At 35.0% G+C, this 27,826-nt stretch overlaps 1 protein-coding gene across 2 annotated transcripts in view; it reads left to right on the forward strand.

Annotated features, from left to right (window-relative positions):
• GLRA3 (glycine receptor alpha 3) overlaps positions 1-27,826 on the forward strand; it is an 87,971-nt gene that overhangs the window by 17,214 nt on the left and 42,931 nt on the right. For both annotated transcript variants that reach the window (XM_071807692.1, XM_071807691.1), the window contains exons 2-3: positions 3,316-3,443; positions 9,911-9,978. In XM_071807692.1, the coding sequence (XP_071663793.1) occupies positions 3,316-3,443; positions 9,911-9,978 (196 nt within the window). The remainder of the gene's footprint in view (positions 1-3,315; positions 3,444-9,910; positions 9,979-27,826) is intronic.

Below are 27,826 nucleotides of genomic sequence, written 5' to 3' on the forward strand. Positions count from 1 at the left end.
CTTCAGCAATGGGAAGCCTTTTTTGCTTTTGCCTATGAACAAAAATGTGCAGCTTCCCCTCTCCGTAGTTTAAAGTTGCATAATGACTTCATGCTAACCGCAAGTCTATTGTAGCATACTTCTGAATGCACCATAGTATAAAAGTTTTGCTGATATTAAATTCTTCTAATTCTACCTGTTAGAAAATGCATGCATGAGTTATTAAAAAAAAAAAAAAACAAGCAACAGGTCAGACTAAATCCCCTCTGGAGGTACACAAAGCTGTTCCTAGTGTTTATGCAATAATTGTGTGTAGAGGAGGAAGCAACGTGCATTAACACTAAAAGGACCTACATTCATACTTCATGAAAGGAGTGTGACCTCCTCTAACCACTTAGCCAGAGGTTTATTTTTTGGAGGCAATGTATAATTAAATTGAAGAAACCTTACCATGCAGAATAAATTTTTATGTTAATTTGTAAACCCACAGTTTGCCAGGTAGGTCTTCCTAAAATTCTTCCTAAAATCCACTGCTTTACTCAGGTTTTACTATATAACCAACCAAGTCTCACTCATTTTTAACTCTGTAAGTATTCCACTATTCTGTTTGGATAGATGAAGTTATTATTTGTCCAACACTGTGCTTGAAATACATGTTTTCAATTAAAGGTAGTTTGAAAGGGCAGAAGTCTGCAGTGCTCTATCATCTTTTATTCAGTAACACCAAGCTGAGAAAAAGGGAAAACTTGAAGAAATATTTAGTTACAAATTACAACTGATTTCTAAAATAAAACTTGCTTATACAAAATGTATTAGTTATGCTGAATATATTGTTTCAGAAGCAGACAATAAAATTATTCAAGATATTCTGAGACTTTTAACTGACAAATGAAAACAAATATTAATGACGCTATCATACTAAAAAGTAAATACCACTTTGAGAAAATCCGTAGTCAGAGCAATTACTATTTTTCCTGTTCATCATTAGTTACTTTAAAAGTCCTCCATTCCACCACAGCCTTTAAAAGTAAAAACTAGAAGAACAACAAAGATTTAGAAAAAGTTCAGAGAAGTGAAAAAAAGGAGAAACAAATTCTCCATTCAGAGAAACTGATCGATATTGAGGCTAACAATACGCCTTTCTATATTTGTGTTCTGGATAGTTTATTTATATGCAGAATAAAAAAAACAGGGGATATATATCATGTAGTGTAGGAATTCTATATGTCCTACAGAAATGTAACTTTCTTATAGAAGAGTAGAAGAAAGAAATCTAAGTGTTTATATATGTACATACATAGTAATTTGACTCTCCTGCCTTGCAAATAGATAAAATCCAGTAAAGCGTAATTGTACTTGCAGATTTTATTTGCTTTATAACCACATATGTTGTTTTCTAGAAATATAAATGACTTCGAGTTGAAATAATGTGATGAATCAGATAAATTCAGAATGATTGGTGATGAAAATTATGTCAGAGACCAATAGGATAATTTCAAATTGAACTAGAAAAATAACATACAAAGTACTTTCTCAGTAAGGGAAATACATTCTCCAGCTATGGGAAGAAATGAAGAACTACGTTAGCTACTGAAGGGAATTAAAGAAACTTATTTTTTCTGAAAGATAATACTGAAAGAGATCCCAAATTATTCAGAAAAAATATAAATATCCAATAATTTAGAAATTTGTGAACAATCTAGAAACACGCAAACCAATTTACACATAGAATAGCCTAACCACTAGACAAGCTAATAAATGGAAGAATTAATTTTTAACTCTCTGATTTCAGTTAGGATTACAATTACAAGACTTAATTTCAAGGTTATATAAAATATTAGTAAAACAAAGTATTCTATAGGTTTCTAGGTTCATACTCTGTGCATGTCCCAATATGTGACACTCAAGATTTAATATGAAATAATTTTTGATTTAAGATATTAAATCTAAATTTAAATTTTGAAGACAGACTTCTTAGTAGACCTTCTAAATGGAAGTTGCCATAAAACTGCAAGTTTTCATGTCCTGAGTAATGAAGTCTTGGGAAGAAAAATAAACGTATTCCCAGTCTGCATCTGCATACACATATACCTGTATGGAATTTTTCCATTTGGAACTCCATCCACTGTTAGCAAGCAAAGTTCAGCATAAGGTTCATTTATGAGATAGAAAATTCCTAATGATTTTACATTATTCCCTGTGTTTATTTCTAAATGAAGGCATATTTAACACTCCTGAAAGAGTTAACTGGTATTAATAGGAGACAATGAAGTGAGTAAGTGAAAGATTCATATCCTTCTGCAATAGATTTTTTATTAGAAGTCAGCACAAACAGGAAAAGCTCTCTATCTTTTACTCGAGACTCTAAAAGCCACAGAAGGTTTTAGCTGCACTATGTATCACAATGTTACCTATAATTCTATTTGCATATATATTTACTGAGTCTGTTGTTTTCTTCAATGTGTTGGCCAGAGTCCAAGTAAGAGTTCCACAACAATAAAGACCTTTTTCTTCAGGTCCATATGACTGATCATAGTGCTGGTACTTTACTCTCTTGGCATGTGTGGAACACACTTTACAATGTCAGTGAAAGTTCTGCATACATATGGAAAGGAGGCTATAGGAGATGACATTCGCCATGTGGCCCTGAGATGAAAATTTTGCCCTAAGATAGTTCCTTCAGTAAGTTGTGCATTTTTATTTTTTTTTTCCCACTGCAGCAGTCACTTTTGTTTTAGCAAAAAACAAACCTCTAAGACCATGTTGAAGAATACCATTTGCCAGGAGACTGTTTGATATGTTGTATTGTGTTTAAATATCAACATAAAACATTGGCTGAACAAAAACTGAGATAGTACTACTATTCTGTGAAAGATCCATACTACGTTTTTTTTTTTTTTTTCTCTGATCTAGGCTTCTATTACACCACAGCCAGTTAAACAGACCAGTCTCAGAGTAGACTCCAAGTTATAAGATTGTACATGCACCGCTATTTGTGTAGATGACATTATTTAGCTCTCTGATAGTGGATTGATTACTGTTGACTGGCAGTGTTATTAATCTCCAGAAGTCCCGAGGAAATGGTAACAACAACCTCCAATGATGCAGCTTAGCAAAATAAAATTAGCATGTAAAATGACAGATACAAGAAGAATTTACTGTTTCCATTTCTTTGCTACAACTACTTTTGAAGCATAACCTAGTTTGAAGGGCAGTCATAGGTTTCCTGTTTTCCTGTTCATACAAGAAGGAACTAAGGGTTTGACTGCATAAAATCAAAGTTTCTCTAACAAAATATTTTGTTCTTCTTTTATGTTTGTTTTTCCTTGCTGTTAGCTTGGTGGCCACAAAGGAAACAGACAGTGCAAGATCTCGGAGCATGCCAATGTCACCATCTGACTTCCTGGACAAGCTCATGGGTAGGATGTCAGGCTACGATGCAAGGATCAGGCCAAATTTCAAAGGTAATTTCAAACCTAAACCTGCAGGTTTTCAGTATTTCTACTGACACAAATGCAGCTTCTGGAACAAACATGAAAATGAAGTACATTCACAAAAAAAAAGTGCTTACTTTTGCCTTTCTTTGCTATGACAATTCATTTCAGTAGTAATATACCTTATAGCTAGATTTGAATTGTCTAATAGGGCTTGGTTTTGTTTTTTCTTTCCTGAAATGCTTGTTACTGGATTCAAATTCCCACCTTGAACTACCATAGCCTGAAGCATTCCAGAATGCAAGTTCCATGAAAGAGAGGCCAAATCCTTATATGCACCTGATCCTAGACTGAAAGGACGAGTGTGTTAATGACGTGACTGTCAAACTCAAAAGAGCTGATCTGTTACCCAGTTTATCACTGAATTAGATTCCTCCCTCCTGTGCCACAGTTCTGTTCTGAAATGACAGAAGGGACCATCTTTCCTCTTGTTCCTTTCCCTGTTCTCAGTTCCTCAGCAAAACTGCTGGTTCTCAACAACTGGAATTGTCTCTTGGGGTCTGACTTTTATGCACTTATCACAAAGGAGATTCAAACAAGACAAAGGAGATCCAAAGACTGTTGGGAGCCTAAGGCTTGCAATGCACTGATTACATCTTGGCAGGGTCTTCATGCAAAACATATTATCCAGACTCAGGCATGCTAAAGTAGGGTATTTAGTGAAGGATTATACAAAATACATTGTTATACAAATATACAAACTATTATACAGACAAATATCTCCCATTCTAACTTTTGCAGTCTGGGAAGTTTAAGTAAAATTGACTTTTATTAGAACACAAAGAGTTCCAATAATACAGCAGAACTATATTTAATTCTATTTCTGAATCTTTGTATCAAGTTATTGGTCATTAAACTCTCCAGAACATAAGGGTTTTTTTTCAAAGAATAAACCTATTGTGACTAAAAATTATATTATTCTTACTTTGCCTCAGCCGCCTTCTCTCATGCCTGTCTTCTTGAGTGCCAAGAGATTCTCTTAGCTCTAACATTTCACTATAAGGTGGGATTTACTCCACGTTTACTACAAAACTTTTCCTTCGGGCAGACAAGCCTTCCTCATCTAAGTCATCTGTCATCGCCTTTCCATCTTAATTCTTATTCAGCATTATATTTTATAGTTTTTTGACATCTCCAAGTCCCAGAAACTTAAGTGGTTATGACTCTAAAGACATTGCTATTTACTGGTTTTGCCAGAATTTGCCCACAATGATTCCTAAAGACCAAATAAGTCACATTTTGTCAAATTACTTTCTCACCAGTAAGCCATAAACAGTTGGTGCTGTATATATAAACTTATTACCAAGGATTTACTGCAGCTGGAAGTGCTTTGCTTTTAATAAGTAAGTTATCAGTGCTGATATTTCTCAGATACTGACAAACGTACAATAGAAATTCAAACATACAGCTAAAAGATTTGCCACAATGATCAATATCCCTGATGGCCGTACAGAATTAAGTCCCCTGGACTTTCCTTCCCAGAACTATTCTGAGGAATGTTCTAGTGCCTGGCTTCCTGGAGGGTTAATGTATCAAAAAGTATTTACGAAGTAATGCAAAACACTGTATTTCTAAAATTACTTTCTTATATGAGTGGTAGCTGTTAAATTATTTTTGCTCCTTATTAAAGTTGTCTTGACTTGTTGCCACAGTATACTCTTTGACATGCAAACTGCAGGTTCAAGTTGAGGTAAAGCTGTGCTGGGTAGAAGAAGACCTCAGGCAAAGCCTAATAACTGCAGTTTTTCTTCTTTTTTTTCGAATCTCCTGAAGTGCTACAGACAAGTGCTTAAAAATGAGGAGCTTACAGCTTGTAAATTGCTTTGGAGGCTGGATTTTGGAGTTTGTCATGGACACTAAGCAATCACAATCTTCTAATAGGGCTACAGTGAAGAACAGGCAGATGGTTTACAGATTAGTGAATTCAATACAGTACTTCTTGAAAGTATGGTTCAAAAGACTTAGAGCCTTGTTTTGTAACTGTTGAAATTTAAAGAGACAAAACCTAATTTGACATTGTTCTTTTTCAAAAAGTGCACATTCTAAATCTTCTAGACAGCTATGCAGTTTGAACAAATCTGCCCAGAATGATTCAGATCTATCACTAAGTATCTCCTTAAGTGACTTTGCCACTTTCTGGTTACTTTTGTTAGTCCTAGAAGAAGTGCTGGGGCTTAATGCCATTTTGAATTTTTAATCTGGCAACAGTTTTAAAGAAACAGAATGATTACAAACAAGATAAGTCAAGTAAGCATTTAAAATAATTAGTTCTTCCAATAAAATTCTTATGTAGACAAGATTTTCAGTTGCCATCTTTTAGTCATAATTAATCTTGGTCAATAACACAATCTTATATATTTTGCCTGATTGTTCTGCTTTTGGATAAAGAATTCTGCATATCTGTTCTTGTTCAACAGAAAAAAACAGAGAAGACTGTTGGTATTTATCTAGCTATGGAATAAAACGGAAAATTGAGAACTCTTGTAAAATCCTTTTTCCTGTTGCAAAGTATTTTTATTACCAGTACATCAAACATATAGCAAGGTCCTTATCTTACTCAGCTGTTCCATATCCCAGACTGTATCTATTCCTGCAAATATGGGAAATACTGCACTGTCTTTCAAATTTGGACACAGGTATGTAATCCATATGTGAAAACTGTCATGGCCTGAAGATGCTCAGAACTACCCTGGTGCAGAAGAGGTGTTATGTTTTTAAATCTATACAGTCCTGATTGTACCCTTTGATAATGATCTACTACCAAACACTATTCAACAATCATCAGTTTCGGAACTTCTTAAGCCAGAACTTAACTGAAAAAAATAATATAGATAAATATGTTCTTCTGATCACTTCTGGAAGCTGTTTATACTTTTGACTTTTCCTGTATTTTACAGCACTAAAATCTTCATGTTTTGGAACAGTGAAAAGTATCATTTTTTGTTTCCCTTGAATTTGGTGACTATTTTACTTATTTTTATTGCCATATGACATATTGAGATATGAAGGAAAATTATTACTGCCTTTTGATCTTTACAGATTTGCATACTTAGATATCAGTCCCTACTGTATCTCTTTTCCAATGCTAAGAGATCTGCTCTACTTGAGCTGTTTCATGTGGCAGCACATCATAGAATTTGTGATCCTTGTTCGCCTTTTTTGACATCTCCTTTCTCCCTAATATATCCCTTTGAAGCACACAGAGGAGAAATTTTGGAGTATTCAAGATGGAAGTTCATGATCTGTTTGTATGGTAGTCCATTTTTTAAAGGTATTTCTTTGCATTCTCCTGTTTTTATTAGCTACAGAACTTGCCTCGAGAAAACCACCCATAATTAATCTAGCCTCTCTTTCCTGAATGGAAATCATTCATTTGGAGCCCCTCTGTAGGAATGCATAGAAAGGATTATTTAGCATTTGACCAACAATGAATTTCATCAAATATTTTTTTGCTTGATAGCTCAATATTTTGTGATTTTTCTGCATCTCTTCGCAGTCAGCTTTATATACAACACCACTAAATAATCTCCTATCAGAAGCAAAATTATATTGCCATATCTTCCTTTCTAGGATATCAATATTGATCTGAAAAGATTCAGTGCAGATCTGTGGTTCAACTCATCAACATTAACCTTGCATTTTGAAAACTAGTTATTTATTCCTAGCATTAATAACTTTAAAGGAAAAGGCCTGTGAAAGGAGTGTCTCTCACTTCATCAAGATTAACATCCTTAAAAAGCCGTCAACAAAAGATCACATTGAAAAGTTTTCAAAACTCCAAATAAATTATTTTAATGAATTTAATTTTATACGACAGTTTAAATTAATATTTATTTAATTAGATTGTCTGTGTCCACATGCTCATCAGGTCTCTGAGAGAGCTTCAGTAGGTCTGAGAGATGTTATTTCAACAACAATAGTATTAATCCATATCTCTTACTCATAACACTTATCATTTCTACCAGTTTAGCTGGTACAGAGGTAAGGTTTACAGGGATAAAGTTCATTGTCAACGTCATCCACCATCATATCTGGAGTCTGTTTTTTTTTTTTTTTAATTCAAGTTATAGGTCCTGGATGTGGCACACATTTCCACTGATAACAAAACTGACACATGTGACAGCTGACTCAAAGTGATTCATACTTTCACAGTTTTGCAAAGATTTTTATAATATCTGGCTTGATATCACCTCAACCTGTCAGTTTGTTCCTCTTCATTTAATCTGAAATGTCTTCTATAGTCTTCATAGAAATCTTCCATCAGAATAGCTCAAGTATGTGACACAGCTTGCAATCGGAGACAACTGCTGCTACAAAGATTTCATTTAGTTTTTCTGCTCGACCTTCTTCATTTTCATGGGTACTTTCATATCTTAATCATCACCTTTTGACTTCACCTTCCAGATCTTGGCAGGATTCTACTTTTAACACCTTGTAGGTTGTTATCATTGTTAGCTTTTCTGCCTCTAGCAAGTTTCAGCTCTATTTTTTCCCCTCTGTCTTTAATTTATGTTCAACTTGCCTGAGTTCCTGTGTTTGAATATGACTTCCAGTTTTAATGGCTCCATTTCTTCTCTTTTTTTTGACCATGTTTTCAGAAGTTCCTTTTTACTCTCAGCACAGTATCTTTGAGTAATCTCTAAATCATTTGAAAGGTGTTTTTAACTTATCCCTTCATGCTCTTTTTAACAAGCTGTTAACTATGTTTTCGTAATGCTGCTTTTGAAATTAAGCATCAACATTGTAGTGATTTAGGGCTTTTCTTTATAAAAACAACTTTGTTGATATAGCAAACTTACACTTTAAAGTATAATACTATTTTAAACAAGATAGTATCATACCAAATTTGAAATGTTGACGAGTACTACAACATAAAAGTGTTTGAAAGGAAAGCTGCCTTGCAAATAAATTATCAAACATAGTCAGGAAGTACAATTTCCTCCCTGACAGTTTTTAGTGACTGCCTTTGGTCTTCTTCCCTGCTTTTGCTTTTTCTCTTGATCCTTGTCAGGAGTTGTCAATGTCAAGCTTTTACTGAATTCTAAGAAATATTGGATATGCTCCACAGCTCTAAATAATTAATCAAATTAATCAATTAGCCAAATTTTAAAAAGTGAAAAAAAATACTGTGAGTGCAGAATGATACCTCCTTACCTGAGAATTCTCCTCCACAGCTGTGGTCTTGTGTATAATGACTGAAGTACATGCACTGATTTTTTGTTGTAATTGCCATATAGTACTTCAAAGCAAATATTGCCTTGAGGAAGGAAAACTGGATGTTCCAAGTTGTGTCCTGTTGACAGAATTTGTAATGGCCGTTCTGATGCTTCAAGTATTTAATATTAAGTTCATTGGTCACATTAGATTTTGCTAGTTGCAAACCACCAGCTCTGGCAGAGCAGCTTCTTACTTCAGTGACCCTGAATGATAAATATTACATAACGGTTTGTAAGACTAGTCCTCAAATTCCTGGTATAGATCTTTCATTATTAGTGACTGATAATACATGCAGAAAGAAATTAGGTTCTCCAGTGCTGAAATGTATTATTGATATAAGAATATCAAGGTGCAGGATGGTGACAGCAAAACGTGATGGAAAAACTTTGTTTCTGCTGTACACAGACTGACAGCTGTAAGAAAAAAAAATGGAGAAATTAGCATGCTCTACCAGAATGCCATTTTTACAGACACTTTCAGAGAAATAATTTCAAACCCTTTCCATGAAAAGATGATTCACTGTTCAGTTATCATGATTGCTCTGCCACTACTGATGCTTCACAAATGCAAGATAAGACAGAACAACATTTGACTGAAGACCCATGTTAACAGAAAATTCAGTTTAAATGGATTCTTAAACATTTTGTTGATTTAAGAGAAATAAGAATAGAATCTAAGCCATTCTTTCCTATCCACATTTGTTCCTGTAAGCAGTAGAGATAAGAGCAGCAATGATGTGTTTCTGTTACCAGTGATGATCGATAGCATTAAAAGCAGTGGTCTTGAGTGAAAAAGGTCACTTTTTCCCCTAATTGTTGTGAGAAGTGACATACACTGCTCACTAAAATGCATGTAAAAATATTTTTTACTATATATTTCAAATGACGTGTTGTTTTTTTGAGTAGAATCATCTGTACAGGTTTATAATAGTTAACTTTTTCTGATTCTGTGGTTTTCGTGGGTTTTTTTGTTGTTTTTGGTTTTGATTTTTTTTGTTTGTTTTATTGCTAGAACTGGCTAGTCAAGTAGAGTACCTTTGAGAAAAATCAAAAGGAAATTTATTAGAAACCATTCAATTTAATTTTGCATTAAATGAGTTGTGAATGTAGCACTACTTCCTCTCAAGTCAATAAGCATTGTTTCATAATAGTTTATATGTTACAGTCACTCAATAAGCAATGATTCTGGAACAGGGACTGGTGTTTTTTCATCTTTTGCAGGCCCTCCAGTTAATGTCACATGCAACATATTTATCAACAGCTTTGGATCCATTGCAGAGACAACCATGGTAAGATATTTTACCTCAAACAGTGTTTAAAGCTCAAGTTAAATATGTTCAATGAGCTCAACTGTTATCTAAGGCTTCTCTTTACCTGGACCTAAATGAAGAATTAAATCCAGTTCTCTAAACAGAAAGTCAGAACATTTAATTTGGCAGCTGACTTTTTCTAACAGAAATTTCATCATTATAGCATCAAACACACCAGTAAAAATAAAGCCAAGGGGTTTTTTGTTTGTTTAGATGTTGAACTGTGATCCAACAAAAATAACTTGGATAAACTTATTTAACAGGTGAAACATATATGCTGATAACTTGGAGCACAGATTTACCTCTTTAAATTGGGTGAAAGATAAGATATACGCATTCTTTCTCCATGCAAGTGCCCCATATATTTTGAAGAAAGGCAAATAAACACATTTTAAAACTTTCACATAGTACTTTGGGGACAGAGAGGATTAAAATACATAGAGATGAAAGAACTGTGAGTTCATTAAAAAAAAAAAAAAGTAAATACTCTGAAATCCCAACAATTTCAGGGGTCAGTACACATACTTGGAATGACAGAACGCAGACTAAAAATAACTGGTACAGCTATAGCAAAAAAAAAAACCCAAACACCAACCAACCAAAAACAAACAAACAAACACCACTCAAACAAACAGGAAAAAAAAAAAAGCAAACCAAAAAAAGAGAAAACCACAAACCACCACTAAGTGAAAGCCATCCTTCTGAATTACCAGTAAGAGGAAAAAATGAGATCTTTCCATGTAACTGAGGAACCCTAGTTAGGAAATCAATAACAAATTCATGAAGTCAAATATTTATGTCCCATATCTCCAAAGTGATGTTCACAGCTGCCTGATCTTTGCTCACTTTAGAACATAGCAGTAGAATTTACTGAGAGACAGATGATCTTTTTCAGGTATAAAAATCACTTTAATTTGTATTTGGGTGCCTTGCCAGATTGCAAATCCCAAACAGATTGACATGGCATCCAAGGAGATTTATTCAGGTTCAATCAGAGGATTAAGCAATTCCCACAGGATTAGAATAGTGCTCCACAGCTACTTTTTAATGTCTGGATGGGTGAATCTGGTGCAAAGCAGGAGACAGAGCATAGGGTCAGTAAAAAGAAAAAATTCAGCAATTACGTCACTATAAAAAGGATATTTGGAAAACTGAAGTTGCTACCCTTAAAAAAATTGTCCTGAATTTGGAACGAGAATGCCTGAGTTCATGTCTCAAGTCTATCTTCTATCCAAAAAAAAAGAGAATTATAAACATTTCCTTTCAGTAAAACTTAGCAATTAATATAATACTTCAGTCTTACAATGAAATCACATTCTGTTTTGTGTTGCCTTGAAAGCCAATTGAAACAGTTGAGATAGACTGCAATGTGATCTGCAACAAATAGTTCCAGGTAGTATGTTATAGAAAATGCCAAACCTGGTCAGAACCATGGGATTTCTCATTCTATTGCTTATATGCATTCAAAAAAGTACTTTTATATTCTTGATGATTTTTTTTTTCAAACTGTAAACAAGAGCTTAAGTAAAACACAAGTGCAAATTAAAATCTGGCTACTGAGTGGTACTCACTGGTATTTAAAACTATGAACTGAATAACAGGATATGCATATAATCTATCAGCTTTAAAGAAGTCCAAGTACATCAAGTCACGCCCTTCACTGTCACTGTGATCGTTCTTGGCACTGTCAGTCTTGCTGTTGCTCTGGTTCTCTTACTCATAACCACAATCTTTGAGCACCCTCTGCTGCTGCGGTTATGTACAGCACAGCAAACAGTTACAGAAAAATAATGGGTTAAAAAAACCCAAAGATCATCTGTAAAACAGCCCATTGCCAACTTTGCATTACTGGAATTTCTAGTTCTCAGTAAGGAAGAGAAGGTCGGCAATGTACAATTGGGGCTTATGGTGTACAGCAGGAATCAGCTTTCAGGCAAGCAGATTCTCTTATCATTCATCCAGGCCTGTTTAGGGTTTTACAGAGGGGTCTAATGGATCAGGAGGGACAGCCAAACCAAAGAAGTAGCTTAATTTGGCTTAGAGTTTATTAAATCTGTAAATTGGTTTGGGTTTTGGTTTTTGGTTTTTTTTTTTTTTTTTTTACCATGTCTTTCAACTTCTGAGTATGGCTTACAGTTAGTTGATATTCCCTTTCTTTGTCTTAAAAGACAAAATTTGTTCGTTCATAGTGGGAAAAAGGCATGCTGCCTTTTGCTAGGAAGCTGTGATTCCAGTAAGTTTAAGAAATCATATGAGGAACCTAACCACATCACGTATGTTCTGAGGAGGCAGAAAAAAAATCACTTCATTTAAAACTGCCTTAAAAAAAAAAAGCTTTAATCATCAGCATCACTTAGAGTCCAGCCTTGACAATCTCTCTATGTTGTTGAGCTGATGTGTAGATCTCTTGATGTTCACAAAGTGAGGATTTCACACTCATCCTCAAGCCAAGTAAAACTCTTATTGTTTCACACATATAAAGGAAAACCTTGGTCCAGTCTTTCATTTCTGACACGTTGCTACTATTCTTTTTTCACATAAGGATTTAGAAATCTTGAAGAATAGCAGGAGAGTAAAATGACTATTTCATGATATGAAATTAATGTAACTTAATATCTGAGGTTTTTTATTTATGCTAAATAGCAAAGAACGTAAGCACACTTAACCTTAAAAATCTGAGAAATTAATAAGATTGCTTGGTCATGTAAAGTTAAATGTGTATTGCCAAGATGGGAACTATGTCCTACAGAAAACCAGATCATTTTCTTATTGGTGCACTGGAACTAGTATTTCAGGTTTTATCACAACATCCTCAAAAGTTCCTTACAGAGTCTCTCTTTGTAGCTCAAGATGTGTATTTGCCCTCTATCTCCTAATGCTCAGAGATTACCTGATTCTTAAGAGCAGCGTCACTGTCACATTTATTGACAGTTACCAACAAAATAAAACAAAGCTTATGCGGTCTTACAGGGTGAGAATAACATCAGTGCCAACATTTTCAGCTACAAATGTTCAGAGACAAAATACTGAACACATGAAGCAAAGGATACAGAATAGTTAGGCTACGGGGTAGATAGTAGGCCATACCAAAAAAGTCTCTTTTTATTCTAATAAATATGGTTGACCAACTTCCTGAAAGTTTTCTGAATCTTAAAGATCAGGAACAACACTTCGATCTTAATGCAGATTTACAGCAGTACTTACTAAGTATGTATTAATATGCTTAGCATAATACATGTGCTAAAAGTGCATTGAAAGAGACACTCACCGAGAGACCTAGTGGCAAATGACAACAGTGCAGACAACTAATACATTAAAAAGCATGTCTGTTATTTGTTCCTGTCACATTTTTGCCAATGGGCATTTCTCAACTCAGCCTGAAAAGAACTGTGTTAGCTTGAATGTTTTTAGGAAGCAGATGATAGACCTTTCTGTGCTTCCAACACTAATGAGATTATCTTACATTTACAAATAAAATGTGCTTTTAACCTACATTAACCCATTTTTAAGCCACCATAGTTACTCTCACAAGTCACAGCTCTTTAATTTCATTAGCTTCATTTTTCTTCAAGTGCGCATTTCTGTTTATGCTCTATTCTATGTATTCTAGGTTGTCTTTAAATAGAGAATTTGAAAGGAGTGCTCATTTGTACATGTTGCAAAGCTTAATGATAAAGATTTTCACCAAATATTTATCTCAGTTGATCATCTCAAATACAAGGAAATATATGCCCTCCTTTGGTAACAATATGTTGAAAAATTCTGTATAATGGATATGTGTTAATATTGAAGCGAGCAGAAATAGCTATACTGCACATTTTTTTAACTCAGGTGCATGAACACGCAATAAAGGCCACTTTACAGTTTCAAAATTACCAAAAAAAAAAAAAAAAAATCTTTCCCTATTTGACAATTCATTCCCTCCGATCAAGTCACAGAGAAGTCTAACAGACTGCTCTTGTATGAGTTTGGAAGGTGGATTATTTAATATCCTTTATTTTATCATAAACTTGCCTCTGCCACCCTGAGCCTGGGAAGCAGGTGTAGACAGGAGTAGACAGCGGTTTTCCAAATTCTAGCAGGTCTGCAGTTCTCCAGTTTGTAACAGAACCAGATTAATCCAAGCAAATTCCCCTGCTGAATCTGCATTCCAAGCAGACAGCATCATATCACCCTCCCCAGATACAGCATCTATTTTCCATATTGTATGGAAATTGTACAGAATGCAACCAAACTGTTCTTGAAAAAGCACATTGTGATGCCTACAGTGCATGAAGTAGCAAAGAAATAGCATCATTTGTTTTCAAATTAAAAAGTTGGCTTTATAAGCAGCAATGGAAAACATCATATTGTGCAGTTCTCCTCTAGGAAAACTTTTTAGAAGGGAATCTTGGAATTCAGATACTGTGTGGTGGAAGATATCAGATAAAACCCTGGCTGGTATTACAATGACACAACAGCATGATGAAGCAGAGGAAGTGTTAGACAAAGGCAGCACAGCTGACTGCCATTTATCTCACTGAGTTACAAGGTGTGGCGAGATACCAACAACTGCTCATGACAGCTGATCACAGGTACATACTGCATGTCGCTAGTGGGTGTTGAGGGGAAGAGGTGTTTTTGGGTGCCTATTAAGAATGAGATCAGTTAGAGCTGTGCATAAAAACACAGGGGTCAAAAATCCAATTTTTTGATAGACTGTAAGAGATGGTGCAGTGAGTTGGGAGATGCTACACATAGAAAAGACTAGTACAGAAGATACTGCACCTAATGGTTATCAGGTATCAAATATCTGATATCAGTGCCTCCTGGCACTGAAACTCAACCTTATACAACAAACCAGAAATTAGGAAAAATAATCTCACTGCATTTATCTGCTGGCCTGTGGGAAGCTTATGAGAATGATTGTACTAATCCATACCTTTTCCTAATCTTCTCTTTCTGTGCTGTAAGATGAGAATATTTTTTTATTCTTTCCTGGCATCTATACCGGAGTTTTTTCTCAGGAAATAACTCCAGCCTCTTGGGCTCCATGAAAAAGTAAAGCAGATGTCAGTTTTTCCTTTTTGATTATTTTGATGATTTATAAATGATTCACAAAAAAAAAAAAAAAAAAAAAAAAAATTATAAACAGTGTTTGGATTGGATCATTCCAGAAGTAAATTCCAGGAATTTGGGCAGCAAATGGGCTTTGTAACTGAAGAACATAGTTTTGACTATTATGTTTGGTTTAGCTTTGGACTAGCAAAAATAGCTGATTAAATTGATTTTTAAAAATCATCAGAAGCTTTGCCTTTGCTGGAGCTGATGGCCTTTGCAGAAGCTGGTGGCAGGCTTCTTTTCCTGTCCCCTTAAGCCTTTGCTTCCAAAAAATCTTGAAATAAATTATGCACCACAACCACAACAATTACTCCAGTTTACAAATCACAACAACGGAAATGGGAAGTTTAATATTTCATTGTGCAAACCTTCTGGTGTATTATGTTTCTAGATTCGGCTTTAAAGGCATCTGTTTTTGCAAAAAGACCACACTTTTATTCTGTTTTGCCCTTGCAATTCTGCTTTATACTCATATTCAACACCTCTTCTAACACTGCCTAAAACCCAAATGGCTTCTTTAGATGCCAGCCCTTATTAAAAGTTCTTCCAGAATCGTTTATGTCCTTATTCCAAGGGAGATTTAACCTTTAGCCAATTTTTTTATGTCCTGTGTTTACCTACACCCATCTGATCTTGTCCTGGAAAAGGTAACAAGGAGTTCACATCTCCTATTACCACTTACCTATGCTTCCCTCCTTTTATACTTAAAGGAAAAGCCATGGCTTACACAGCATTGTGAAAGCTTATGGCATTCCACCATTCCCTTTCTTTACATTTTTAAATTAGTCTTTTCAACTTGTTTGAATAGCAGCCATCAGGTCCATATCCTGCTATAGCAATTACAGCTTTACCTAGAAAAAGCTGTGACAATAATTAAATTGCAAGCAGAGATCTACTCAGTCACTATTGTAGAAAATCTGAGGATCTGTGAAAATAAAATCGTGACATCACTACATATCTCTGTTCACATTGTATAAGGCATGCTGTTCATAAAGTTTTATATGTTGTTGCAATCATACGATATTCTCTCCATCTAGGTTATGGTCATGTATCCATCATGATATTTCTTTAATTAATAAGGACACAGATACCCATGTAAAGACATCATATTAAAAAAAAAAAAAAAAACAAAAAAAAAGAAGACTAGGCCAAAAGAAATAATTTTTCAAATATCTTTCATGTAGCTGCCTCATGATGCACATTTAAGCAATAGAAATTAATCACATCATAATACATGGAGATTTTGTCCTCAACTCTCGTTAATGTTCACAGGAGTTAAGTCCATAGATTTCCATCTATCACCATAAGAATACAGCCTTTCTCCTTCATTTTTGCAGGAACCTGCAATTTACTAACACTTCATTTACAGGAACAAAAGCTATAGTTGACTTCAGAAAAACTGTAAAATTAACCTGGATCAAGAAAAAGAAGGATTTTCAGATTGTCTTTGTTCCTAATTTCTGTTCTCAAATATGGTAAATATGTGCTGGAAAAGCTCTCCATTGCAGACATTTTACATGAAGCATGAACCTTGAAAACATTTCCTTGAATAAATTTGAGTTATTTTGGCATCATTTAAAAATCCAGTTCTGCTCTCATGGCTTCATTCTATTCTGAATACTTCATACTTCATGCACTCTGGGTGTGGATTTTTAACTACAATAGCCAAAGTAATCACTCTGTATGGAAGGGTTGTACATTCAGATTTTAGTACATCATATGCACACTGCAAACACATATCCTAAATCATTTCCAAAAAAAATGGAAAGTATTTTATAACACTTTAAAATTATAAAGTAAAATCATACAATTTATTAAAAGAACGTCCAAGAATGTGTTCTACATAGGCATTTTTTTTTTCCAAAGAGAACACATATCATACTATCAAATGCCATTGCTAACAGCTGGTAGAACAAGAGGTATTACAAGACTGTGATTCAGGCTTGATTGTTCTTTAAAAGCCAATACAATCACAGCGAAGTGTGTGCTGATATGCATTTTTTACTGACCTGCACTTCCCTATGTCATTATTGGCATCACAACAATAGTGCCAGATCTGCCCTCCCCTTCCCCTTTCCTCCCCCTCCCTCTGCCAAACCCTTCCAGATTCTAGTGCAAATGTACACAACAGTAAAATTCAGCATCTCTGAGACAGTTTTTCTTCAACAGCACAAAGTAACCTTTATGATTTCAGAATCTGTCTTGCTTCTCACGTACAACTCAGCAGGCCCAGCCATCCCCAACAGCACAGAAATTGGGTTCTGGACCTTCCCTCACTCCCAAAGCACTTTCCCTTGTCCCTTCAGCTAGCTAACCACCTCAGCCAGGAAGTGCTACCCTGTCATCTAGATTCACCAGACAGGTGTCTCTAGACAAAGATCTACAGACTGCCACCTTCCTCCTTCTCTCCAAACTGCAGGTAATCCCAGCTCAGAGGCTTCTCTGCTCTGCTGCTTCCACTGTTCCAGCTTGCAGAGGGTTTTGCTTTCTCAACAACTTCATCCATGGCTTTCAACACAAGGAAGCCAACAAAAATCAGCTCCCTCTAGCTGCAGCCTTCTCCACAGTTTAGAAAGTTCCCAGCTTGCACGCCTCTACAAAACATTATCAAACCCTAACAGCAAATTTAATCCCATATCCTTCTTTCCCAGAATAAAACAATCAGCTGCCTTCTCAAGGCATTTCTTGTCAGAGACTGTGAAGCAGTGTGAACAGATATTGATCAAACACTTTATCACAATCATGATAAAACCATATACTGGAAAATACATGATAAAACAAGATACTGAAAATTAGTTAAAAAGAAATAAATTAGGCAAACGTAACTGAGAAAAAATGATGTATTCACTATTTCTTTGCCTGTTTTTAATGACAAAACAATAATCATGAAAAGAGTTTCTGTGGAATCTGAATTTATTCCCTTTCTTTAAAAAAACACACACACAAAACACAACAAAAAAAACAAAACAGTGTTTACATTACCTGATCTTTCAGTCAGTGGCTTTCATTTTCAGTTAATAGATTTCCAAAATGCAGATGTATAGGAACATACAAAAGTTAATTTATGGACATAACAAGATTAGTTAAATAAGACTTCTAGTCAGTTTTCCATCTACAAACACTGTGTGTAGGATCTCTCAAAATCTTCTTTCTAGTTGTTGTATCTTTTTTAATAGATTTAAATTGAATGTGTTTTAGCTACTTGACTCCTAATAGGATTGAAGGGATAGAACACTGAAAATTTAATGTTTCTAGTCATTCTTTATTAGTTCTCTGTTTTGTTATATGTTTTTCCTTATTTTTGTGAACATTATGAAACTGGCTGATCTACAGTTTCCAAAAACTGAATATATAAAATAAAAAATTTGCATGCCTTGATATAATATGTTATATTTTATATATATATACACATATATATGTATATATAGAGAGATGTATATATAAATATATATAAGATATATATTTATAAGAAGACTTTTCAAAATATATGCTTATACTCCACACTGGTTAAGTCTTTCACCCATTTTTGATAATTTTACTCGAATTTTAAAATATTTATACTAGACCTGACAGTGTGACAAGACTGTTTCTCAGCTTAACAAAATGTAGGGAAAATGTTTCAGATTTATGCCTGTGACTACTGTTCTGGTATGACTGTAGTATTACAAACCACTGTATTTGAGATCTATCAAAACAAGGTTAGGATTGACTTTTCAATGAGTAACCTCTCTTTCCACGTCATCATGCATGTAGTGGAAGCCCATGAACTTGACATTTCTTCTTTCTCCCTTGACACTCATCTAGACCCACATGAACTGGTCTATAAAATGAATTTATTCATTAAAGGAGTAGGTTAGCAAATGGATACTGCATGGAGTTTGTGCCTGTTCGATTTTTGTTTCATTGCCTAAGTGCATTTGGTGTATTTAGAGATGGCCTTAGCAATCCCTAAGAGTCCCTGGGTTATATATAGGCTGGTAGACATAGCATAGGATTGCAGGAGACATGCATCTTTTTTGAACCAGCAGTCAAAAGGCAGAATATCTCCTGGCTTTTCAAATGCCACCAGATGTCTTTGGGTAGACAATGAAATTGTTCTCTTTCTCCTCAATACTGGTACAGTTCAAGTCAACATTAACTTACATTTGTTGCCATTGCATCAGTGTAGAACTTCTAAAACAACATTATTTTCCTGGCAGACTTGGTGCCCATCATGCCTATCAATAGATTTAAAGACAAATAATATCTAATCAAGTTTGCCTAAAGTTAGAGAAACATCTCTTCCCACAGCCAATTTTAGAAGGTCTTCAAGCTGCTGAAGATAGCGGGCCCTACTTCTGAAATCGAGCTAGTTCAGCTTTACCTTTTATTTTACCCTATTCACTATATTCTAGACAATGCCATGTTTACCTACAAACACAAGAAAAGCAACAGGGAAAGCTAGTATGGAATTTCCATGTTCCTATTTGATCTAATTAGGTTATATTTCCCTGAGGACAAGAAACAGAGAATAATTTCAAATACGTGTTTTCAATAAAGGTTTCTACTACTAGCCCATTCACTCACTAATTGAAAGCAGTAATATTCCAAGTGCTAACATGTAAAATGTATTAATAACAATGTGGAATATATAGGAGAAATATAGAGAAAAATTAATAGGAACAAATGAATAATCTCAGAAAAACTCAACTTTTCACTTAGCAAGAAATCCTTTCTGTTGTTAGAGCAAAAGCATCTTCAGGGACACATCATTTGTCTGCAGAAAAAAACCCCAACAGAATATTTTGTCAACTGAGAACATGGCAAAGATCAACAAAGACAGAGGCTTAGCGCATGATGATTGTTCATGTAATTGTCATGTCCATTTTAATCTAATCCTTTATACTACTGCTTGAAAGTGCAAACATTTTAAAAGCCCCTGAGCTAAAGCTTAAAAAAGCAATTACATCGAACACGTTGCAAAAATGTGATTTCAGTGTAATGCGTTAGGAGCTGGGAACACACAACTTCCATTAACAATGGAAGTAGCATATTCAATTTGTGATTAATAAATATTCCAGGACATGCAGTAAGAGCTGTGACAAATGTTATTATACAGTATGTCAGTACTGTGTTTAATTATTTCTTAAGAGTAAACATCCTAGATATTAACTAGATTTGACTTTTGATATGGCAATTATTTCTGAGCACAGAAACTAAAATCCAGCCATTGCTACTGATAATGAACCAGAAAAAAACTCAACACCAAAATTAACTAAACCTGTCAATTTTGCAATGTTTCCATCCTAAAATCTATGGAAAATAAGTAGATTTTGTAGCATGCTGTGCAATTCTACACACTTTGAATGTTTTGTAATAAAGAGAAGGGAGCCAGAACCTAAAAGTCAGGGGGTTCTCACAGAAACTACTGACTATGTCATTTTAGCTAAGAGTTGAATGACGACCAATAGCTCAGTACTAATAAACATCCTGTAAGTGACCCCACACTTTCAGTAAGGGAAAGACTGGAGTAGTGACAGAACCATTCTCATCCTCCGAACCATTAGCAGTGATAGTGAACGAGATATTACTCAACCCAGAAGAAAGCAAATGACATTCATCTGTCCCAGGCCGAGTGTTAACAGAGACCATACTACTTCAGAATTCAAGGTTATGAAGGCAGGTGATACACCTAGGAATATCACTTGGTGCACAGACAGCGTATATACTTATTTGCTGAACTCTGAATTTTGATTTTGTAAGGGAATCTGAGACACTTGATATTACAGGTAGCAGTTTTGAAGTCCTAGTTCTAGCTAGTTCTTTGCCAAGTAAGTTCTAGTGCTATTGACTTCAATATGAGTATTGCTGGGCAGTTACTGGAGACAAACGCTGCAAAGGAATTGGGCAACACTTAAAACTTTAACAAAACTATTCACAGGACATCCACCTGGATACTTAGTAGTTCAGAAATGTAAGAAAAATGAACAAAAACAAACAGAACCACAAAGCAGACAAACAAAAAGACCAGGAAGATTAAAATATTAATGAACACCTTAGAATCTGCTTTTATATATCCATGGAGAAAGAAAGAGAGAGCTCTTCATCCAAAACCCATCAACAATCTTTTCTGAATAGCTCAAGTAATTTCCTAAAGCTTCCTGAGTTCAAAGGCAAGTTAGCCCTCATCCAAATCCCCAAGCCATCTGGCCTGTCCTACTTAATGAAGGGGTGAGAGCACCCACCATTTTCAGACTAGGATTAGAGCTTTTATCCAGGAACGAAACAGGCCTTACTGCTCATCCTCAGCCTGCAAGGGCTCAATACTAGAGATCCTAATCACCAACTATGCACTTAGCCAACTAACTTAAGGCAGGACTAGACAGGAAAGTCTTCTGTCTCTTTGTGTACAGAAGTGTATACTTGCCCTTCTATAGGAAAATTGCAAAAGTCACTGGATTAGAAAGAATAGTTGCCAAAGAAAAGCATTCCCCTAAGGCACGTCAATGAACACATTCCTTTCTGAAGGAGGAATCCTGTGGTTCTGCAAAATTCATGAAATCTCTTCTTACTACCAAAATCAGTTCTGGAAAGAGAACTTCCACCTATGGAATTATCCAGAGACATCATCAGGAAGGATTCTGTGAGTCACACAAACTCTTTATCATAATCAACAGGCCATATACATTCCTTCTTTTAATGAATAGCCTACAGCTATTCAGTACAGAAAAGCGTGTTCTTAGGGATGTTTGGCATTAGTCAAATCTTGTTACTCTGACACAGATTTGACGTGTCAATTAAAGTTAAGTACTCAGCGATAAATTTAAATCACAGTTAATTTCTCTTTAACTGCTATGATAAATCTTGTACAGATTAATGAGTTACAGTTAATGGTGGAGCATGGAATCTGTTGCAATTTTTTTCGCTCATTAATTGAACTGCCATACAGCATAGATACATGCACTATTGTTGCCGCAGTTCAGACCTGTAATAATGTAAAGATGTAATAAATAAGAGTGCACTTATTTGCAATAATAAATCATCTCAGTGAAAAGATCGATGTTTATTAGCATGATAAAAAAAGGTTGAGACTTTTCTGTCCAGCCTAAATTTATTGATAATTAAGGCTGTTCTCCTTAGATTTAAAATGTGTTCTCCCTCTAGTATTTACCCTTCGATATATTTACAGATGACAATCAAGTCATAATACAAGTTCTTTGTATTACTGGTTTAAAGAAATCAAACTCCTCTTGTCTGCTGTCACAGAACTGGTTACCCTGTCCATGCCTATATGATCCATTTCTGCACCTTTTTCTACATGTTCTTATTTTGAACATGCATGACTACAGACGAGGCCTCACTATAAATAATCTCAGTAATTGTAGAATTCCAGCTATTAAGCTTAAGGAAATACAGGGGAATCCTTCAGATTCCACAAACTATATTATATTTCTCAAATGCCAGTGTGAATTTCAAGGTCCTTCTACTTTAATTTTGCATTGGGATTGGTAACCTGCATGGAAAATGTGTTACCAGTTTGAAGGGCTTACTTAAATTTAAACACATCTGTTTCTATACTAGGGAAATTTCATCAAAGCTATATTGCAATTATTAGCTGAACAGCTTTTGGTCCAGTCTGAAATTTTCAGATAGGCAAAGAAAAGCTAAGGAAACCCCATCAATTTACTCACAGTAAATATGTTACCTAAAGTGCAGCCATAATGCTTACTGCTAGTGAACAAATTTAAAATTAAAAGAAGCTATTAAGATGATATTACCGCAAAGTACTAATATGTCACGAGGCATCTTGATTAATTATACTGATCAAGTCAGCAAGAAAAAGCATATCAAGTTGTATGTTTTTCAGAGACTGAGGTAGCAACTTTAGAAAATCTCACCAGTAAAAATTAAACCTATTAATATGTTCTGTAACATAGTAGCTTTTCATACATCAGTGAGAATGAGAAAGCAAACCTGAGAAGACCACTATGACAAACAATCTGTACCCATCAAGTCCCCACATTTTACTGCCTTTGTATCACTATAACAAAATCCCAAATCATCCTGAGCTTTTTGTGAAATTTTCTAAGTAAAAAATAAATAATTCTGGCTATGATAAACTAAGAAATAATATGTTGCAAGGGGAAAACTGATCTTAGAAACTGCAAAATAAAACTGTTAGTATTCAGTACTATTCTGGATTTTGCAGCACTCATCTGGTTCACAAAACAACCATTTTCTGTTTAGCTTTCAATTTTGTCTTCCAGTTGTGGAGTTAGTCTTAACTTTTCCACAATACTACATTAAAATTAAAATATAAAAGGTAAAATTGCTAGGGGCTTTTAATTAGCCTTTTGCAAGCAACCTGTTTAACAAATTGCACCAAGATTAAGAAGTCAAAGTATTTTGAAGACAAAATGTGTAAGGCAAATATTCTGTAGAATAAAAGCCAAGGGTATTTTTCATTTACCCAAGAAACAGAATAGAAAAGGAATTGAAATATGCTTTACAGCATTCCTTTTTAGGTTGATTTACCAAGGACGTTATGATGAAATATGAAACTACTAATGCTATTCCACTAGCACCTGAATACCTGATAACTCAGCACCTGACAATGTTGTTCTTTTTTTTCCTCTTTTTTCTTTGGTTGCAGGGGGAGGGGAAGCATGGATAGAGGGAGAGGCAGGAATGGTAAGACACACTCAGAAGGAGAGAGAAGAATGTTCCCTATGTGGTGGTAACAAATTCAATAAAATCAACAGCCTGCTATAGTCACAAAATTATAATTAATTTGAAGTGGCTCTTCAAGACATGGGTGAATTTTTTAGGCCAGGATTCCCTTGGGTCTTATTCTTCCTGATAGGTATACCTCTCCCTTATAACACCTGCTGAAATAATTTAAATTGTTCCCTCTTCTCCCACGTTCTGCCTTCCTTTTGGTGCAGGTCCCAGTGTTAATTTTCATTCCTCGCTTCAACCTTCATGTAAGCAGGTCTGTCCAGTACATCCGTGATTAATTTTTAGGTACAGAAGATCATATTCAGCTTTCACTACAAGAAAGTAGATTCCAGTCCACGCCTTTGTCTGCCAAAAAATCTGTCCGGTATTACGTGCAATGGAGCTGTTAGCAACAGCCGTAGAAACCTGAAAAGGGAGAAATCTGACCATTGTGAGGCTGATAGTCTGTGCATGCATAGAATCTACAAATATGGGGCTTTGCTCTTGACTGGTTTTTAAGCACTTACAACATATGAAGTTACTAACATGAGTAAAAATATGTTCAAACAACTCTGCATTTTTCCTACAGTTTATTGGAAACTTGATGAACAAAATCTTTTTTCTATATACTTTAGTAAATGCATCTGCTTTTTGTGCTATTTTTTGTGACTTCACCAGAAGTCAATACAGATCTTTAATGGACATGAATAAAAATTGACGTAGTTATCAATTCAAAATAAATTTCTTCACAAGAACAATATTTCTCATGGTGCCTTTAAATTTAGTCTTAGCAATATTCTTGGAAAGTCCATAAGATTTCCATATTAAAATTCTACAGTGAGCTAGAATAAATAAAGCAAGACTTATTTGACTACATTATGCAAAAGACAAATCTAGATTTCACTCGGATATATTAGTCACAATTATATTAGTATTTGGAACTGTAAAAGGTAGAGCTCTGAAAGATTATTCATTTATGAATAAAAATTTGATTATTTGGTTCAAATAGCAGCATTCATAAATTATGAGAGCAGGTGATAGACAATGTTGAAATGAAGGGCATATTTTGGAAATTCTTTTATACATCTCTCGAATCTAGAAGGATTCCACATACAGTGCCTATTAAAAATGCATTAAATAAACCAGTGAGAGTCAGGCAGTTAATACCTTGAGGATTTGTGTCAAAGTTTCCATAAGGCATTCTAGCTATATTCTGTAATCTATGGGAATATAGCTCTATCTGTATCAGTATAATGAAGAAGAGATCAAAATATTCTGTAAGAATTTTAGATTTCTCTATGTGCTTGAAATTGCTATCTATGCTGAGGCCATTATGGACTCCAGTACTAACATTTTGATTAACAAAGAGAAATTACCTGATTTCCTAGTTATGATTTTATTGAGCCCTATGAAGCAGATGAACAGTATCCTGACCCTCTAAGAAAGTCCATCCTGTGGCTTAGGGTTTCAAAGGACAGTGAAGCAAGTGTAGACCTGTAAATCAGTCTCATTCTGTAGAACCTGGGCACAACAGCACTTCAGACCATGGCAGCCTTGAGGTTATAGAACTGGCTGTGGAAGTCACCACAACTTAAAGGATGATTTCTCTCTCCTTCCAAGGAACCTCCCCAGCACAGAGTTATTTGAGTTGGGAGTCACCCCTCCAGGCAAGTAGCACATGAGAATAGTAATTCTCTTGTAGGAAATCAATTATTTTAAATCCCAGTTCTGGCAGTTTAATTCTCAAACAACCCTACTTGTTTAAAGCAGTTAAGCCTTATGCTCATGATGAGTAATCATAAACTGAGACACTTAATACTTGTCTTTCATACAATAGCAGTCAAATGTATCCCTTTCCTTTTGATAGATTAGGATTTTTTTTTTGTGAGTAATGACAGCCAAATTAAGTCAGACTTTTCAGGGGAGAGAACAGTGAAAAATGGCTTCAATTGCTTCAATGAAAAATTTAACTGAAGCTGGAAACAATTTAAACCAATAAGTTTAGGCAAACAGACATACAGAATAGCTTGATGTAACCTAGAACACATTCCACCATTTGTTTTACTCTAATTTCCATTTTCATTTCAACTTTCTGCTATGCATCTTTCACCTCTACTGTCTTATACACATGAGAAATCTCTTATTCCGTAAGTAATCCCATTCATAAACTTACCACATTCTACAGAGAAAAGTAAAATAAACAGACATACTTCAGCTTATATAAATTAAAAAGTAAAGCTTGGGTTTGGTCGAAGTGCAGATGAAGTCCTGAGAGTTGCAGTGCTCACACCCAGTGCCCCCTATTTAGGGTTAATGTTTCCTTCAACATGATGAGCCCACATGTTGGGACTGGCAGTAGCACCTTCAGTGCTTCCATGTCCTGCTTCTTCCTGGTCTTTGGATTTCATACAGGAATTTGGAAGAGGAACTGGTACTAGAAGGTGTTTGGGATATCATATAAAGAAATAAAGGTATTTCAGGGGATATTATGTCCCTTTGCTGCATGGAAGACACCAAAAGCTCAGTTCTATGAACACCAAGGCACTAGCTTGTCTAAGGGTTTTGGCTTACTGGAGGAGAAAGAAAAAAAAAAAAAAAACCACCAACTTTTTTCTACACCTATAAAGTAGACAGCCCTGGCTCTGGTTTCATCACACCATAGTGCTAATTATCAAAAACACCAACAGCTTCTCTTAAGAACTTTTTACGGCTCTTAAGGGTGTCACTAGGCGTGATGGAAAATAAGAGAAATTTCTTTCAGTCCTTTTCTGAAGGTAGGGTTAACAAACTAATTACTATAAAAAAAACAACTAAACAAAACAAAAAAAACCCACAAATGAACAAAAAAAAAAGGTTAACAAATTCTGCACTTTTCCCACCTGGGATTTAATGTTGTATGCTTCAGTTTGGCCGGAGAGCCTCTTTCACGTCTGCTGAAAACAACAATCTGAATTAATTTCATTCTCCAGGTGTAGTTTTCAACTGGCTTTGTCTTGAAAATTTATAAGGTTATATGAATATATAATCCTCTGCTGGGACTGTCTTTATATTATATGCAGTATTTTCTGATTATGAAGCAACAAATGCTTGGTAAGCAAGTTTTTAGCATCTTTGACCACCTTTAGTTAAGCTGAGTAATTAAATTGACCAACCCAGCAGTATGCTGAAGATGTAAAAAACTATTTCTCATGAATAAACATTGCATATTGAGGTTCCAGTTTTATTATATCATTCTGTTGGTATGATTCTCACAATTCTATGAGTATATGTTCCAAGTTTCATAAGACCAAATATTGATGTGACACTGGAATTTCAACACTACCCACAATTTCTACACCAGTGGAGTTTTAGCTAGTAACTACTACCCATAGTTATTGGCCAAATTGTATTTCTCAAGCCTTGAACTCTTCATTTCCCATTATGACTCAAAAAGTTTTCCTTTTAAAATTAATTTTCATTGTCTTTTATTTTTTTAAAAATGTTATTTAGTTCTATTACATTCAGAAGTGTCACATAAGCTCTGACGACCAGCTCTCATTTCCCCTCTGCACCTAACATGTTTTTGCTTCTATTTTATTTTTATCTTCTTCCACCAATGCAGTAGTGCAAAGAATTAGAAAAATCTTATTATGACCAATAAAATATAGCCTTATGTCCTTATGCTTGGTGTCTCAATTCTCTCAGTTCTGTATATAATTTAATGAGATGCTAATATTCACTCTTATTTAAAAACAAATATTTTCATTGTTCAGAACAGTAAAGTTTTAATAAATTTTGCAGCTATAATACAACATACTCTCTGACAGAGTATCTGCAACTCCAAACTGACTTCCAGAAGTTTGAAGCACTCCACTCAGCTTTTTTATAAAAGAACCCTCGATTAAGACAGGACTGTCTGTAGGAATCAAGGCAACTCCACTTGTACCTAAGCTAATTTATCATAAGGATTTATAAGATCTCTACCATATTTGAAGAGAGAAGGAACAAGTGTCCTCCTTAGACAGCTGTGTGGCAAGTTATTGCTCACACA

The sequence above is a fragment of the Patagioenas fasciata genome, chromosome 4 (genome assembly GCF_037038585.1).
Source record: "Patagioenas fasciata isolate bPatFas1 chromosome 4, bPatFas1.hap1, whole genome shotgun sequence".
In the NCBI taxonomy this organism is placed as follows: Eukaryota; Metazoa; Chordata; class Aves; order Columbiformes; family Columbidae; genus Patagioenas; species Patagioenas fasciata.